A 14,358-nucleotide genomic window follows, 5' to 3' on the forward strand; every position below is an offset into this window, starting at 1 on the left:
GTCTTATCTACATTTGAATCTGTATGTCCTGATGTCCCTAAGTCATTCACATAATCCTGCCGTTTTCCCTTAGTATGTCCAACTCTAACGATATCCCCAAGCAATAGCCAGTAACCCGAAGCTGACTCCTTATACAGCATAAAACGTGTCTTGAGACCCAAGCGGGACAGCCTGAGCCATGGTGTAAGGCTTGCCATGAACATATTTACTCCGCATGGGCTCCTCATCGATGGCGCAGTGAATCTGGCCGTCTCTCCCCTTGAACCAGCCCAGAGCATACCTCTTGCCGATATTCTTCAGCCTCGTCTCCATGGCCTTGTTGTTCAGCCTTTCGGTGTCGATAAAGTCCGTTAGCATGTTGGAAGAGTATATAAATGCCAGCACTGCCGCGATGGTTGATGGTTCACGAGGCAGGAACGGATGTCGTCGCCGTAGATACACCAGGCATGTGGTGAAGATGACATAGACCAGTATGACCAAGGACAGTATCAGTGACGCCCAGAACGAGACGAAGGTTTCATCGCCATCCGATCTGTCTTCGCCGCGGCTTCCGATGTGCATGAAGTCCTCCGAGTTGACGGAGAACGAAGACACTGTCACTGTCAATATGTCCAGCATGACCGATGCCACACCAACCAGGGTCAGCAGATAATGCTTGTTGAAGAGAGCTTTGAACGGCATGATTCCGTACACGGAGGCCTGGTAGTCCAGCGTCAGGCTGTTTTCGGGTTTCGCGTTGCCTCTTGAAAGTTGATAAAACGGCTCCATGAGTCGAACATCCGACTCGAAGGTGCTGAAGAACTGTTTCAGGGCGGTCGCAATCACAATCGGGAGCCAAGGCACCGCGTTTGGCACCACCCGGGCCTTTGTCAGTGTGATGATGGGCACCGAAATCAGGCAGAATCCCATAAAGGCCAGAAAAGGTAGAGCCGCCTCGGTCCGAAGCATGAGCGGATGTGGACTCGTCAGCTTCCTCTCGCTGTCCTGTGGCGGTTCGCTTGTGGCGCTCCACTCGCCCTGCCAGATGGAGGACTTGTACAATACGTATCGTCGATGTGCGAGTCGTTTATGGATCTTTCCCGAATGTGCAGTGTCCAATCCAGAGAAATCCTGCAGAATGTGCGATTTGGTGGCCATGGATGCGATCCCGGCGATGCCTTTCGGATCGCTCAGTAAACCGGACTTGCGGCGTAACTGAAGGAACAGGATGACAAGCACAATCGCTACAAACAGATAACTTGCTGACAATAGTCGAGACCAGACCGGAGAAATGCGAACCCAATAATGCTTCTCTGCGCTGTCCGGTCCTGGGCAGCCTTGGTCGGTACACTTTGGGTCAGGATTGGTAAGAAATCGAACAGAGGGGTTTTGTAACGCGGGCGACACCATCGATGCGACGATGTTCCCTGTCGTAGAGAAAAACACCGCCCACTGTCGGAGTCGGAAAGCCTTGAAGGGGACGAAATATTGAAACATGGTCAAGTGGTCGAGGTTGATGCTTGCAGCTGCCGAAGCACCACGGGGTCGTGACAGTTGGTAAAACGGCTCGAGTCGACGGATGTCAAAGTCCATGATGGAGAACAGGACGGCGTAGACAATCGTAATCATGGTCGGGAGATCTAGGGTCGTTCAGCAGGGTGACTGGTCCGTAAAGTGGTCAACTCACATTTCCAAGCAAAGAAGTCCCACGTCGATATGTCTGCCACAGCGTTGAACTCAAGGATGCCACTTCTCTCACGAGCTTTCCTGAATGATTTTTGGCAGAGGAATTCTTGGAAGCCGGCCAAGCCCACGGCGAGCGCCATCAGAGCGAGGATATACCAGCTTCGCATCGACCAGGGTTTCCAATTCGGAATGTCCGGGTCTTCGGGGAAGAAGTAACTCTTGGTTTCTTGCGGCATGACACTCTGCCTCATCGACATGCTTTCGAAGTTCTGACTCGTCCGGTGATCCAGCTGTCCGCCTTCAAAAGTGCTCAAGTCGACCACTTCCTCCACCTCCACGATCATATTCTTCTCTTGAGCAAGGTTTTGGCCGAAATCTTTGACCGTCTTGCTTCGCTCTAATGCGGAGCTCGCAGCACTCCGACCATCTCCAGTGCCTCTCCGTGCCAGCCTTGTCGGATCGCGTCTGAGCTGGACACCTATATTCTTCATCCCGTAACCAACCGAGGCACGCTTGTCCACAAACGAGCGAAAGTCCGGTTTGCGGCTGCTTGTGGTGGCTGGGCTGACATACTCAGTTTCCTCATCCTGTAGACGACCCATGTTAGAATTCGAGAGATCCGTAAGCTCCCACCCCATGCCCTCGAGCGAGGATAGATCCACAACTGCGCCATGGTCATTCTCACCATCCTCCAGGGTCGCATACTCCTGGCCCCTCGATCTCTTGGTTGACCGGAAAGCACCGCGAGACATAGGCTTGATTTTGGTGGTCAAACGCCGCAGCATCGACGTGGCAGCTGATGCTCCGGCGCTTGGCCGGCGAACCCTCAATGGCGATGGGGGCTCTATGATTTCGAAGGGTTCATCTCGCACGCTTTCGTCTTCGTCAACTGACTGGAAGCGCACATCCCCAGAATGGCCTCTAGAATGTCGTCGATAGTATGTCGCTGGTTCGATCGCGCTCGTGGTCGTGGTCGTTACTATGCCTGAAGAGCCCTTGCTGGTAAGGAGTTCGACTTTGTCTGGCAGTGCGGGCCCCGGGAGCGACCTTTGACTTGGATCGTCGCCGTCGTGGTCCATGTTGCTCGCCATGAAACAGGGATGTATCACAATGTGATGGTTTATGCGGGTCACCTTTGGTCCATGGGGACCGGCAAATGGACAGTACTTGAGATGAGCATGTCTGACACGTGTATTGAACTTGTTGGCCTCTACAGCAATTGCAGTCAAGTACTGATCGGAGCAAGATGTGTCGATAAAAAGACGTGGGCAGTGATTGAAGTTGTTTAGCCTGGAGGCGCTCCAAACACGATTGTCCGTTATCAGATGAATACCCGCGAATGTTGTCTTGTCGATATCGATGGGCGACGACTCGGGCTATATTGTATCTCGTGGCTGCCCACGGCGACAACTTGCGTCGACGAAGACTAGAGGCGCCAGATAGAGCAGGCGCTAAACTTTGTCCCGTAAGGCTGGACAACGTGGTAGAGATAGGTGAAACTCCACCGTCTCAGTCGGGACCTCGATGCTGAAGTGATGCGCTTGTCGGAGAAGATGCGTGCTCTCAGAGAAAGACTTCCAGATCGTTGAAGAGGAGGAAGAGTTTCTTGGTGAACACAGGAGACGGGAAGACAAGCTATCTTTTCAGCTCGAAGCACCGCGCGCCTGGGCTTCTTGGAACGAACCATAAGGCGTGAAACGACGACGTGGGAAAGCGGCTGAAATCCCCACCCACGCCGTGCAAAAGCACCAAAGACCAGGGGTTCGGTTGGAGATTTTCCATTGAGCCTGTCGGCGCTACAGGGGTCGAGGTTCTGGATCCCGCGCCGTCCTCGATGCCCGTTGGATGGCGTTTTGGCACCAGGAGGGGGTCACCGTCTACCGCCCGGAGCTGCGTAATGCACGCTTATTTGTCCATTATATAACCGGGAACTGTCGGATTTTGCCCTATCGGGCGTGTGCATATGTAGCTGTAAGCACCAGCACTGCACTGGACACCAATGGATTCCGCGTGCAATCCTGAGACTGCCATGTAACGCAGTAAGAGCCTCTCGTCTGCTTTCGTATTGAGGCGAGGCCGTCGCTATCGCAGAAAATGGGGCCAAGTCCCTCACTTTTGTCATCTCGGTCGCAATCCGATGAAATCCGCCTGTTGGAAGCCTTACTGACCACAGTATCTCTGAGAGTCCTTGGCCATACCGGCGCTCCGTGGTGCGTCTGGCCCGACAGAGGAATGCCACCTCAGGTACCGGCCGAGTCAAATGCCTTTCGACCGTTTCTTCCCAAGGAGGAGCGACACCGGTGCTGCTCTGATTCCTTCAGCCAACGTCGCCCAGGATAGATGATTGTTGTCCAGCCTTGATTAGTGGCCGCAGCTGATCCTTCATTCTCTTTGCAAGATGACCATGAGACCCATGATTCCAAGCATGACTGTCTTCAACCACGGATGTTCGCTAAGCATGATCGTGACGTATCCAACTGCGGGCACGTATCCGCGGACACTGCCGATGATATCTTCTTTCCTATCCAAGTAGCTCTGGCCACGGGCATAGAGCTCAGTGTCGTCGGCGACGTTATTGTCACCTTTTGTGAGGAGTTTCGGGGAGGCCGGGGCGAGGGTTCCACTGCAGTGGTGTCAGCCTACGTGCTCAGCAAACGACTAGGAACGGCTTGTATACCTTATGTCGGCCTCGACGGGAATGGCGGGCACATGGCTACGCACAACACGGTGCACGATTGGAATGTCCTTCCCCTTGACATTATAGACGACGATTTCTCCCACTTCTGCAGTCTTGTCCCGATTCCAGAGAAACAGTAGATCACCTCGCTGGAACGCAGGCTCCATGGAACCACTCAGAACCACGACGATCGGAGAAGGTGAGTCTGCGATAACTGACAGTGACTTCCATAGCATGAAAGCTGTCGATAAGACGAGGGCGAAGTTGAGAACTTGCGACAGTGACTGCCGAGGGTTCGACAAGTACGGCGTGAGGGAGGACAGCATTGTGGCAGATTGCTGGTACAAAGCTCAGGTTGACCTTTAAGGGTAGATATTAATCTTCTACCATAGGAACTCGCAGGAAAAGGTGACCGCTTGAAGTTCCGTAGGGATGACGGGTCATGGTAATTTCACGCGAAGCGCAGTTGTGCATTGAATGAACAACAGGTGGCAGAAGTTGGGAGCATGCCCGAAATTTACCCAAGAGGAAGAGAACACGCCTGAACACCTCATGCACCTCAGGCAGCTATTGACGCCTACAGCACCTCTCACCTACCGCTGGGCCTTGAGAAAGCATGATTTAGGGGACACGGAAATTACCTTACTGATCGCTCGCTGGATATCTCGGTGCCAGCCATCGTTCGAGGACATTGTATTGTCTCACCTGCATCTCATCCTCCTCCAACCCAAATCTGGATGACTTCAGTGCAAAATGACCCGAACCTCATACGGCGGCTAAGCGCGCTGGCCAAAGTGTCACTGAGTGCAAGGGCAAAGTGCGATCTGTACACTCTCGGATTTCAACCATTGCCTCTTTATGGTCAAACAAGTCCGTCCTCAAGGACGTTGCAGCCTGCGCCCATTTCACAGAGAGCAGGCCGATTCAGCCCAGACCCATCCAGTCAAGCGGTTGGCAACATCACTAGCATAGCAGTTTGTAGAGCGTCCACCCACATCCAAATCCCCGTCCTGCGCAATCGAGCCAGTGTTGTACTGGCGAGCCGCTCGATAATATGCCTGTGCGTCATTGCTGCTCGACGCCAGCTGGTTCAATATCTTCGCCAGCCCATCCCCAGTAGAAGTGCCACCAACCCCGTCAAAGATCATGCCAAAGATTTGAGAAGCTGGACATGGATTCTGAAGGTTCCCCTTCATGTTGCAAGAGAATGCGCCGTCGTGAGCTTGCATCAAGCCGGGGTTTGGAACACCGTTGTTTGTTGTTCGCACGCGGACACAGCCTTTGGACTCTTGAAGAAGAATCGCCAGGATAAAGCGGTGGTCGACGTTGGTCAAGTAAGACACGTATTGCACGGCGTTCAGCACTAGATCAATCTCCTCTTCGCTATCGTCAGGTCCGTTGCCCGAACCTAGATTGACACAGGAAACGCGCATGACGCCCTTGTTGGCTTTGAACCTTGAATACATTAGTGACGCTCGCAGAGACAGTTCGCCGCCTCGCTTACATATCTTCGAACGACACCCATTGTGCCATCACAGGCCAGCCAGCCGCCGCTGAACCATTCCCAGAATAGGTTGTGTACCAATCGCTTCCCGCACCGGTGCCATCTTGTACGTCCGCTGGATTGTTGTTTGCGCCAAGAGCAAACACCTGGTTGAGCCCGCGGACTCTGTGGGAATGAGTATGAGAGTGGCCGCGGGCGCCGACGTTGGCGATACTGGCAATCTGAACTGCTGCGAAAAACTACTCAGAAAAAGTCAGACGGGGACAATGCAATCAGGCACCGCTGGGGATCCCCACAGTAGAGTACAACATGTCGGACAGCTCCTTCCTGTTCACATGCAAGCGCTCCGGATTGGTAGCAACAATGCGTTCGTGGCGTGAAGGTGATATACAGACCGGGAAAGGAGAAGTGCAACAGTTGCCGCGGTGGTTCACATCAACCGATATATCTCTGTTGCCGCCATTTTCGCGCGCTTGCACTGAATGCAGGCAGTTGTCACTTTTCTGCCACACCTACTGATTGTTCGGTGGTCCACTGGCCTCCCTGCCGGACCCTGGTAGGAGATGCCTGCCTTCCCTCCGATTCAGACCGTCTTGGTGGTTCTGTCTCGGATCTGTGGCGCAAACTTGGGGACTGGCATTGCTAAGGTGACAAATCTTGCTCGGGCTGCATTACCAAGAGTCAAGCGAAGAGAATGGGTGGCTCCCCTCGAAACGCTCTGTAGCGGTTCGTCGCCGCCTCAAGTCGGACAGCTCCTTTCACCAAGAAAGGCCAGTCTCTGGCAAAGCCCTCAGTAACCTCCCAGCTCTCTGCGACATCCGGCTCGCCCCACAATATGCAGCCACATTTCAGAGCTAGGTCAATCTCGTGCCATGTGTGTCTCCCAGCCAATGCCATGCACAATCGTCCCTCCAATGGATGCTTTTCGATGTACCAATGCACAATCGCGTTATCCCTTACTACCGGGTCGGGGAACACGTCGAAGCACGGATGGTGCGATATGGTCCGCTGTAAGTATGTTGGCTGGAAATCAGGGGCAAGCGTTGAGACATCCACTTTCCCAGTCACGAATGGCGAGTCGTAGTTCCACGATGCCATTGATTGTATATCGAGGTTCAATGCGCGGATGTTCTTGGCCAGGCCCCGGAACACATTGTAGTACATGAGGTTGATAAGCTGATCCTCAGGATTCGGTATCAAGTCCGGATATCGAACGTGTCCGACCTCGACGAGCACTTCTTCGAGCTGGATAGCGTCCGAGTCGGTAGTTGGGCTGCCTTGATCGGGTTCGACACTGATTAGACCAGCTCGCCGCATCGTCTCCTCGAACTTGCGACACCACGATTGAAGGAGTCGGAGATGGCGCTGCGGCGACGAGGACAAGACAGCGGCGTCTTCGCCAGAGGACATGCCGGCGGCGGAGACGAGAGATGTTAGCGAGATTGGTCCTTTTTGGGTCTGATCATGTTTGACATCAAGAGAGAAAACCGTGACGCCAGGCACGCGGAGCATTCGGTTCATCCTGGCTTCTGGTTCGATGCCTGCTTGAGCCATGGTCCGCTTTCGAACCAGCTTTTGTTCGGCCTGGCGTTTCCCTATGATAAATCCTAAGTGGTCGAGGCGCGGAATGTTAGACTGGAAACTCACTGTAGGCTCGCCTGTTCAGCCGGTTCTGCAGTCTCCGCCGCTCCTTGATGTTCGTCTTGCCAGCCCAAAGCTCGCCCACGTTCCGTGCTTCTGGATGACCCATCAAGGTGACGTCCAGGGAGCTATGATCCCTTGGCCGGATCAATGCCATCGCTGATACAGGATACTGCAACGATATCTGTCGATGATGGACCTTCTGTTGCGCAACCTACAACCTCGCAAAAAAGGGCAACGGACTACCTGACGACGGACGTGTGGTGCTTTAGTCCGAGACGATCGCTGGTTGTCCTTGCAAACGGACTGCAGGCGAATAAACGCAACCTGTACCAGCCACGGAACGTGGCTAGACGTTTAGAGACAAGAAAGACCTAGGACTGGCTGAGGCTCGCAGCTTATGGTGTTTCCAAGAAATACATGATTACTATTCAAGCGTTCGCTGACAATGGGGACCGAGCTCCAACAGAACCCGGGGGGCTGACACTACGAGAATCGTGGTGACGAGCCGTGTGATATCAAGGATCTGGAGTAGAACATAAATAATGATGAGAATTCGCCAGGAATGGGACATCTGATCCAACGTGTGGTGTTGAGAAAATGAGTGGTCTTGGGCGTGGAGGATTGCCTGCCACGTGAACCGGCCAGACTTGTCCAGTCCTTTCACAGCTGCATGATCTTTGATCAACGGCCTAACTGCTCCAGATCTCAGATCCCTGAAATGGAAGAGCAGAATAAATACAGTACTTAGTTGAGGACTGGAAATAACGTGAATAGTGAAAATGGTCGCTCCGAAGTCACAAACCGAGAGCGCAGGGCTTTCGATGCACTCATCGCCCGGACTGTTAAAGTTCGTGCTATGACAAAGATACTGTTTTGTTCGCTTTTGGTATCTCGTGCTACCGTACCACCATGGAATGCAGACGGATGAGTCATGATCGCTTCCATCTCGATAAAAATCAGATATCTCTCGGCCGAGCTGCAATGATGTGGTATATGGTAGACGAATATTCCCTCAAGCGTGCAGCCAAACAAGCCAGGCTTCAATGTTCATAGCAAAGTATTTGGCAACATTTGGTGGGTGTTTGGGGCTTGATGGTGTTGCGTAGTCATCACCGAGACTTCCGATGTTCCAGCTGTACCTGGTTCCCACGCACAGGTACTACGTTGTACGAGTATACAGTACTTGGTGCGAGTATCAACGGAGGTACGGAGTGCGGCGATAGCTGATTGACGAAGGATTGCGTCATCACTACCAGCAGCGAATGAACAGCGTCGCCGATAGACACCCGACGCAGTTACGACGGGAACAACCTTGGATGGTCGCTCCGCCGCTCTTACAAACCAATCTTAGCGTGTTTTTGCCGCGGATGCAGACGCTTTAACTGTCTTCTATGCTGCCGAAGATGGTTAGCAGCTGCACCACGAGCCAATGCGGCCGCGCCGAACTCGCCTTCGATTGGTGTGGTGCTTCAATCGGCTGTTTCAACGGCAGGAGATTCGGGGTTTGCGGGTACGAGATACTTCCATAAACGGTATCGTCGTCTTGGCAGATCCTTGGCTTTTTCCTTTAAACTCCATTGCTCCGTTTTCCGAGAGTGACAGCCGACTGAGCGAAGGTTCAGGTTTGGTAGCTGGTATACGCCTGTTTCCCAAAGGCCACCACTGTCGGTCGAGTGAAGGTGTTGATGAGTCCTTATGGCCGGTAACTTCCCGGTCGTCGCTATGCATGCTTGCTCAGATCTTGCGCAAGGACTTAGCAACAACATTTAGCCATCCAGATTTCATCATACCCTCACGGCTCTTTGAGACAAGGGGCATTCGAGCAGACGAAAGCATATAAGGAGGTCCAGGTATGTAGCAAGGTAAGTAAGATTCTTCCATCTGCATACAAACAACTCCATGAAACAGCTCAAGGCAATCGTCTCGAGGCACAAATCTACCAAAGCACCATCACCACAACAGACAGCAGCGTCACCACCGAAAGCAACTCCATCACAACAGGAAGCAGCTTCAGCACAGGAGCCAGCAGCACTTGCATCTACATCGCCCTCAAGCCAACTCGAAACGAGAAGTGTACCAGCCGACATGTCTAGCAGCGGCCCTCTCTCTGGCAAGGTCGCCGTCATCACCGGCGGCTCCAAGGGCATCGGTGCCGCCACGGCAACACTCCTCGTCAGCCTGGGAGCCAAAGTGGTCATCAACTACGGTCGCGACACCGCCGCGGCCGAGAAGCTCATCTCCCAAGTCGGCGCCGACAACGCGTACGCGGTCCAAGCCGACGCCAGCTCCGTCAGCGGCGTGGAGAAGCTGGTCAAAGCCAGCGTCGACAAGTTCGGCAAGATTGACATCCTGATCCCCAACGCGGGCATCCTCCCGATGAAGGACATCGAGTCCACCTCCGAAGAGGACTACGACTACACGTTCAACCTCAACGTCAAGGGGCCGTTCTTCTTGGTCCAAAAGGCCCTGCCGTACATGGCCCCCGGGAGCTCCATCGTGCTGATCTCGACCACGCAATGCCACGCCTCGTCCGTGTCAAGCCCATACACGCTCTACTGCGCCACCAAGGGCGCCATCGAACAGCTCACGCGCCTGCTGTCCAAGGATCTCCTCGCCAAGAAGGGCATCCGCGTCAACGCCGTCGCGCCGGGCCCCACGGCGACGGACTTGTTCCTCGAGGGAAAGCCGCAGAAGGTGTTGGACATGATTGCGAGCTTTCACCCGGCCAACAGGGTCGCCAAGCCCGAAGAGATTGCCGCGTCCATCTCGTACCTTGTGGGCGACGGCGCCAGCTGGATCAGTGGGCAGACCCTCCGAGTCAACGGAGGGCTTGCTTGAGAGAGATTCGGAAATCGATAAGCACTGGGAAGGCGTTGGTCTTGGTGGAGATTGAGATTGATAATGTGAGCAAAGTCGCAACGGCGGCAGGAGCAGAGAGACTCATGGACATGTCGAGAGATGAGCGTGCCAGGCATTGATTGGAGATGTATTCGTAACCCCTTGATAATATATAAAGACCCTGCAACAGAACCTATTTCTTCTGTGCCTTGCATCCGCCAGAGATACTCTGTTCCACGGGGAGTGCAGCGGAGCCAACATGCGTCGAGAGCTCGCCGTTGAATATCGAACGTCAGGGACTAGTCTGCCGGAGTGGCCATCAGGGGAGGTGACGCACGAATATCGAACGTCAGCATCTTGTCTGTCGGGGTAGCGATCACGGGAAGTGGACACCCTCCCATGACAAGAATAAATTGCCGTTCCTCATCTCCAAGTCGATCGGTGAAGACATGAGGACTCTTAGGGGTACATTTCTGATTGCCACGAGACTTCAAACAGCCCAAGGGCCCCCCACCGTGCCTGGGTAGGCAGATAACTAGAGTCACGGATCATAATGTCATAGCATATCAGTCATCACCGTTTCCCCGACAGCAGCAACAGTCCCGAACGGCTGTCCAAGTTATCAAAAACTGACAAGCCAAGCGTGGTCCCACTGCCAGCTCCCTAAATGCACAGGGCCGTGAGGTCAAATGGTACGGTACGCTGGGTGCCCCCGTTGTCCGACTCCTGGGCAGGGCGCGGCGGCCACCGAGCAATCAGCTATGCTTGGCCCGAGCCTGCTTGGACGCAAATGCTTCCCTGATCCTATCGGCCTGTTCGCGCCGTTCCCTCTCGTACTTCTTCCGGTTCACCTCTTCACGTTCCTTGCGCTCTTTCTCGCGTTGACTGTCGGCCCCGCCAGGCGCTCGCAAGATCGTGTTGGCCTGGGGCACCAAGCCAGAGGACGGTGATTCGGCGGCATTGCAAAGGATGGCGTCCCAGGGGATGTCCGTTGTGGTGGTGGTGATGGTGGTGGTGGTGGTGGTCGCATCGGCGATGTAGAACGTCTCCGGAAACGTCTGCGTGCCGCCGTCGTAGTACCACCGCAGAGACACCGTCGAGGTCGAGCTGTAGGTTGTGCCCGTGTGATCTGTGATCTTGGTTGGGGGAATCGACCGTATAGATCCGTGACTGGCCGTGGCTTTGCTTCTCGAGATGACGCTCTTGGACAAGCCACGCCCGTAGAGCGCGTTGGAGAGCTTGACAGGATGCTCCTGCCCGTCAGCGATGACGAAGATGCATACCGCCGTGTTCGATGCCTGTTCGCACATGTCAACAAGGATAGCCGGGGTAGTGTGTGAAGGTCTCGCGTCAATGCAAGCAAGAGGGGTGGGGAGTAGGTACCATTGGGGCGGCTCGGGTGGAATGGTGGAAGAGTTGAGGACGACGACTTCGCCACGAACGATATGAAGAGTCCAGCCGAGGATTGTCTTGCATGTGATAATTCGCGATCGGCCGATTGTGCCCTGTCGCCATTCCTCAACGAGGCGTGCACCGACCGCGCAGTGAGGCGGAAACGGGGCGAACAGGCCAACAACTGAAATTCCGATGGGCAGCTGCGACAACTCTAGTGTGCCCAAGCCCAGATTCAAATGCGCATGTGTTGGCAGGATGGTACTGGAGGGATCTGCCCCCTTCATATATCTGCAATGGCCTGTAGACGGGACCTTGTCTTGAAGGTACATCCTTGTCGACCCCATGCTCGAAAACGATGACATTCTGTTGCCGTCCGGCTCGCTGGTCACCTGGGGTGGACGGCGAGACAGGAATTTGTCACTTGTTGCGGAGATCCAGAAGCCGCCACAGACAGAGCCAGGGACAGCTAGGTTGAACAAGATCGTTCGAGGTACAAATCCAAGATTCTATCGTCGGAACCGCTGTCATCCCATCCGGCTGTGTCCAGTCGACCATCTTCGTACAAATTACCCTCGTCTATCGTTCTGGCGTCGTGATAGCGACTGCGAACCTCTAACCCCAGGCTGTGTAACACTGCCGTCCTTGGTGCGCCGTCCTCGGTCTGAATCCAGATTATGTTCGGATTGTGTCATACAGCCTTCACTGCCGCAAACCCCAGAAACAATGCCCCCGTCCACATAGTATGCTCTGTGTCCCATCCTTGGTCGTACATTCGAGACAAAAACTTTTCATAAGAGTGCACCGGCGCCGAGCCCTTCTGGTTGGCTTCACTTTTCACTTGAGAAGCATGACCTGCTGTCACAAGAGGGCAGTGATGCAACCACCCAAGACCTCAATTGGAAACCACCAACGCCGTCGCTTATCTCTTAGTCCGTGTCCTTTTTTCTGTTGAGCTCAACCAAAGCAATGAAGTCAATCCAGTTTTCTTCGATCCATGGTCGGCCAAGGATGCAGTCGAATTTTGCGTCAGATTCTGGGGGCAAAACATAGAATGAGGAACGATAAAGGGTCGGAGGCTGCTGGCTCGATTTGGGGGTCTGACTTCGGAAATGCCACTGCAGGACGACGGCACTTTTGAGCTCGGTGAATCCCCCAAGGGATCGTACCCGACTGTGGTATGGTTGTTTGCTCAAATCGAGCTCGGCATGAGCCCCATGTGAGATGAGGTTGAAATCCGCTCCAGTGTCGAAGAGTACTCGTCTCGGCGTGGTGGACGATGGCGAAGAAGGTGTCTTGCAGAGCGAATCCGGCCGCAGGTGGATGAACATCAATGACACGAACATGTTAAGCCGCATACTGCTGCCCTCCGTCACGACTGCTGTGCCGGTCGACGCGAGTTTGAGAGGTTGTGGCAGTCTGATCGACGCTCCATTTTCTTTGTGAACTGGACTGACGTTTCTAGGTGGCTGGCGCACATCATGAGCAGGACCCGCCGTTCTCGTCTGCGAACACGGGATACGTGAGTTCAGAGAAGACTGATGGCTTATAGAGGCCTTCCTTATACTAGATGTCGCCATTGTCCTCTACAAAAGGTCAGAGTGACAGACGGAGATAAGTCTTGGGATGCTTCTTCTTACCTGCATCTCAAACTCTGCTGGGCCTCGCTGAGCTCGTTGGGAAAGGACGGCAGCTTGGACTCACGCTTCAAGGCGAACTCAAGAGTTCAGAGCAGGACGATGCTTCGCTGTGAGTAAGTCGAACAGCCAGATTCGACGGCTTTGCTATAAATATGACGAAGAAGCTCTCAACGTTTGTTAGTTGTGGTATGATCTCTGCTTGGATAGGGTCGTCGCACAAGGACGGGGCCGTCCTTCGGGCGAGCTGCAGATGTGACAAACTCCTCCCAGCAACGTGAGAACTCTTCTCTCCTATACAACGCTGCGGCCGCTACCCTCCTGCTGCTTGAGACATGTTGGATCCGGTGGATAGATAGTTGGCTTTGCCGCTCAAGCGCGAACAGATTTGGACGACTCGGAAACACCTCCCAATATCGTGGGCCAGTATCACAGCAGAAAGGATGTCTTCTGCAACAGTGACACCACAGTCCCAAAATTAATAACCTCAAGAGAGCCAGTAACTATTTCAAGAACGCTTCGGGAAGGGAACTTGCAGTCCAACATCTTGCCTGCCGTCTTGAGGAGTCCGAGACTTTGTCAGACCTGCGAGAGGTAAAGTTTCCAATGGAAACACTGTCTCGGGATGTTGTAGATAGACCAGTTCTCCAGAAGGGGACGTCGTCTCTGCTGTCAACAGAATTGACATAGCTGAGGGGTATTCAACACCAGAGTGAATCTGACGTGCATGCTCTCCTGGTTAGCACGTGCTTCAAGGTGAACTTGCACCTAGGACTAGCACCGTGAGACCTTCCGACGCTCTCCATACCAGGAGGCAGGCATCCATGCGGTCATGCGTTGGGGAGGAAAGGATCGAATGAGAGAGCCCGTCCCTACGCTTCCACAGGGAGCTTTCCGTCGGTGAAGCGGTTGAAGCAGAGCCTTCGAGAGGCCACCATTTTCTTTGGGCAGCAACGCAGGTGCAGGTCACTACGCCCCACTGCTTTAAGAGTGGCAATGCG

At 54.0% G+C, this 14,358-nt stretch overlaps 7 protein-coding genes across 7 annotated transcripts; 1 reads left to right on the forward strand and 6 right to left on the reverse strand.

Annotated features, from left to right (window-relative positions):
• Window positions 1-129: 129 nt before the first annotated feature.
• Window positions 130-2,744, reverse strand: G647_02114 (uncharacterized protein; the record flags this gene model as incomplete). Its single annotated transcript, XM_008726465.1, has 2 exons — window positions 130-1,619; window positions 1,667-2,744. The coding sequence occupies 2 exons, from the start codon at window positions 2,742-2,744 to the stop codon at window positions 130-132; spliced, it is 2,568 nt and encodes an 855-aa protein (XP_008724687.1).
• A 1,303-nt stretch (window positions 2,745-4,047) lies between these two features.
• On the reverse strand, window positions 4,048-4,668 carry G647_02115 (signal peptidase I; the record flags this gene model as incomplete). The annotated part of the gene is made up of 2 exons (XM_008726466.1): window positions 4,048-4,288; window positions 4,343-4,668. 2 exons carry the CDS (start codon window positions 4,666-4,668, stop codon window positions 4,048-4,050), a joined length of 567 nt encoding a protein of 188 aa, XP_008724688.1.
• A 579-nt stretch (window positions 4,669-5,247) lies between these two features.
• G647_02116 (uncharacterized protein) lies at window positions 5,248-5,808 on the reverse strand (the record flags this gene model as incomplete). Its single annotated transcript, XM_008726467.1, has 1 exon — window positions 5,248-5,808. The coding sequence occupies one exon, from the start codon at window positions 5,806-5,808 to the stop codon at window positions 5,248-5,250; it is 561 nt and encodes a 186-aa protein (XP_008724689.1).
• Window positions 5,809-6,527: 719 nt separating this feature from the next.
• On the reverse strand, window positions 6,528-7,644 carry G647_02117 (uncharacterized protein; the record flags this gene model as incomplete). The annotated part of the gene is made up of 2 exons (XM_008726468.1): window positions 6,528-7,441; window positions 7,494-7,644. 2 exons carry the CDS (start codon window positions 7,642-7,644, stop codon window positions 6,528-6,530), a joined length of 1,065 nt encoding a protein of 354 aa, XP_008724690.1.
• Window positions 7,645-9,575: 1,931 nt separating this feature from the next.
• On the forward strand, window positions 9,576-10,328 carry G647_02118 (uncharacterized protein; the record flags this gene model as incomplete). The annotated part of the gene is made up of 1 exon (XM_008726469.1): window positions 9,576-10,328. The coding sequence occupies one exon, from the start codon at window positions 9,576-9,578 to the stop codon at window positions 10,326-10,328; it is 753 nt and encodes a 250-aa protein (XP_008724691.1).
• A 755-nt stretch (window positions 10,329-11,083) lies between these two features.
• Window positions 11,084-11,714, reverse strand: G647_02119 (uncharacterized protein; the record flags this gene model as incomplete). The annotated part of the gene is made up of 2 exons (XM_008726470.1): window positions 11,084-11,626; window positions 11,712-11,714. 2 exons carry the CDS (start codon window positions 11,712-11,714, stop codon window positions 11,084-11,086), a joined length of 546 nt encoding a protein of 181 aa, XP_008724692.1.
• Window positions 11,715-12,649: 935 nt separating this feature from the next.
• Window positions 12,650-13,078, reverse strand: G647_02120 (uncharacterized protein; the record flags this gene model as incomplete). The annotated part of the gene is made up of 1 exon (XM_008726471.1): window positions 12,650-13,078. One exon carries the CDS (start codon window positions 13,076-13,078, stop codon window positions 12,650-12,652), a length of 429 nt encoding a protein of 142 aa, XP_008724693.1.
• Window positions 13,079-14,358: the final 1,280 nt, after the last annotated feature.

The sequence above is a fragment of the Cladophialophora carrionii genome, assembly GCF_000365165.1.
Source record: "Cladophialophora carrionii CBS 160.54 unplaced genomic scaffold supercont1.2, whole genome shotgun sequence".
Taxonomy (NCBI): Eukaryota; Fungi; Ascomycota; class Eurotiomycetes; order Chaetothyriales; family Herpotrichiellaceae; genus Cladophialophora; species Cladophialophora carrionii.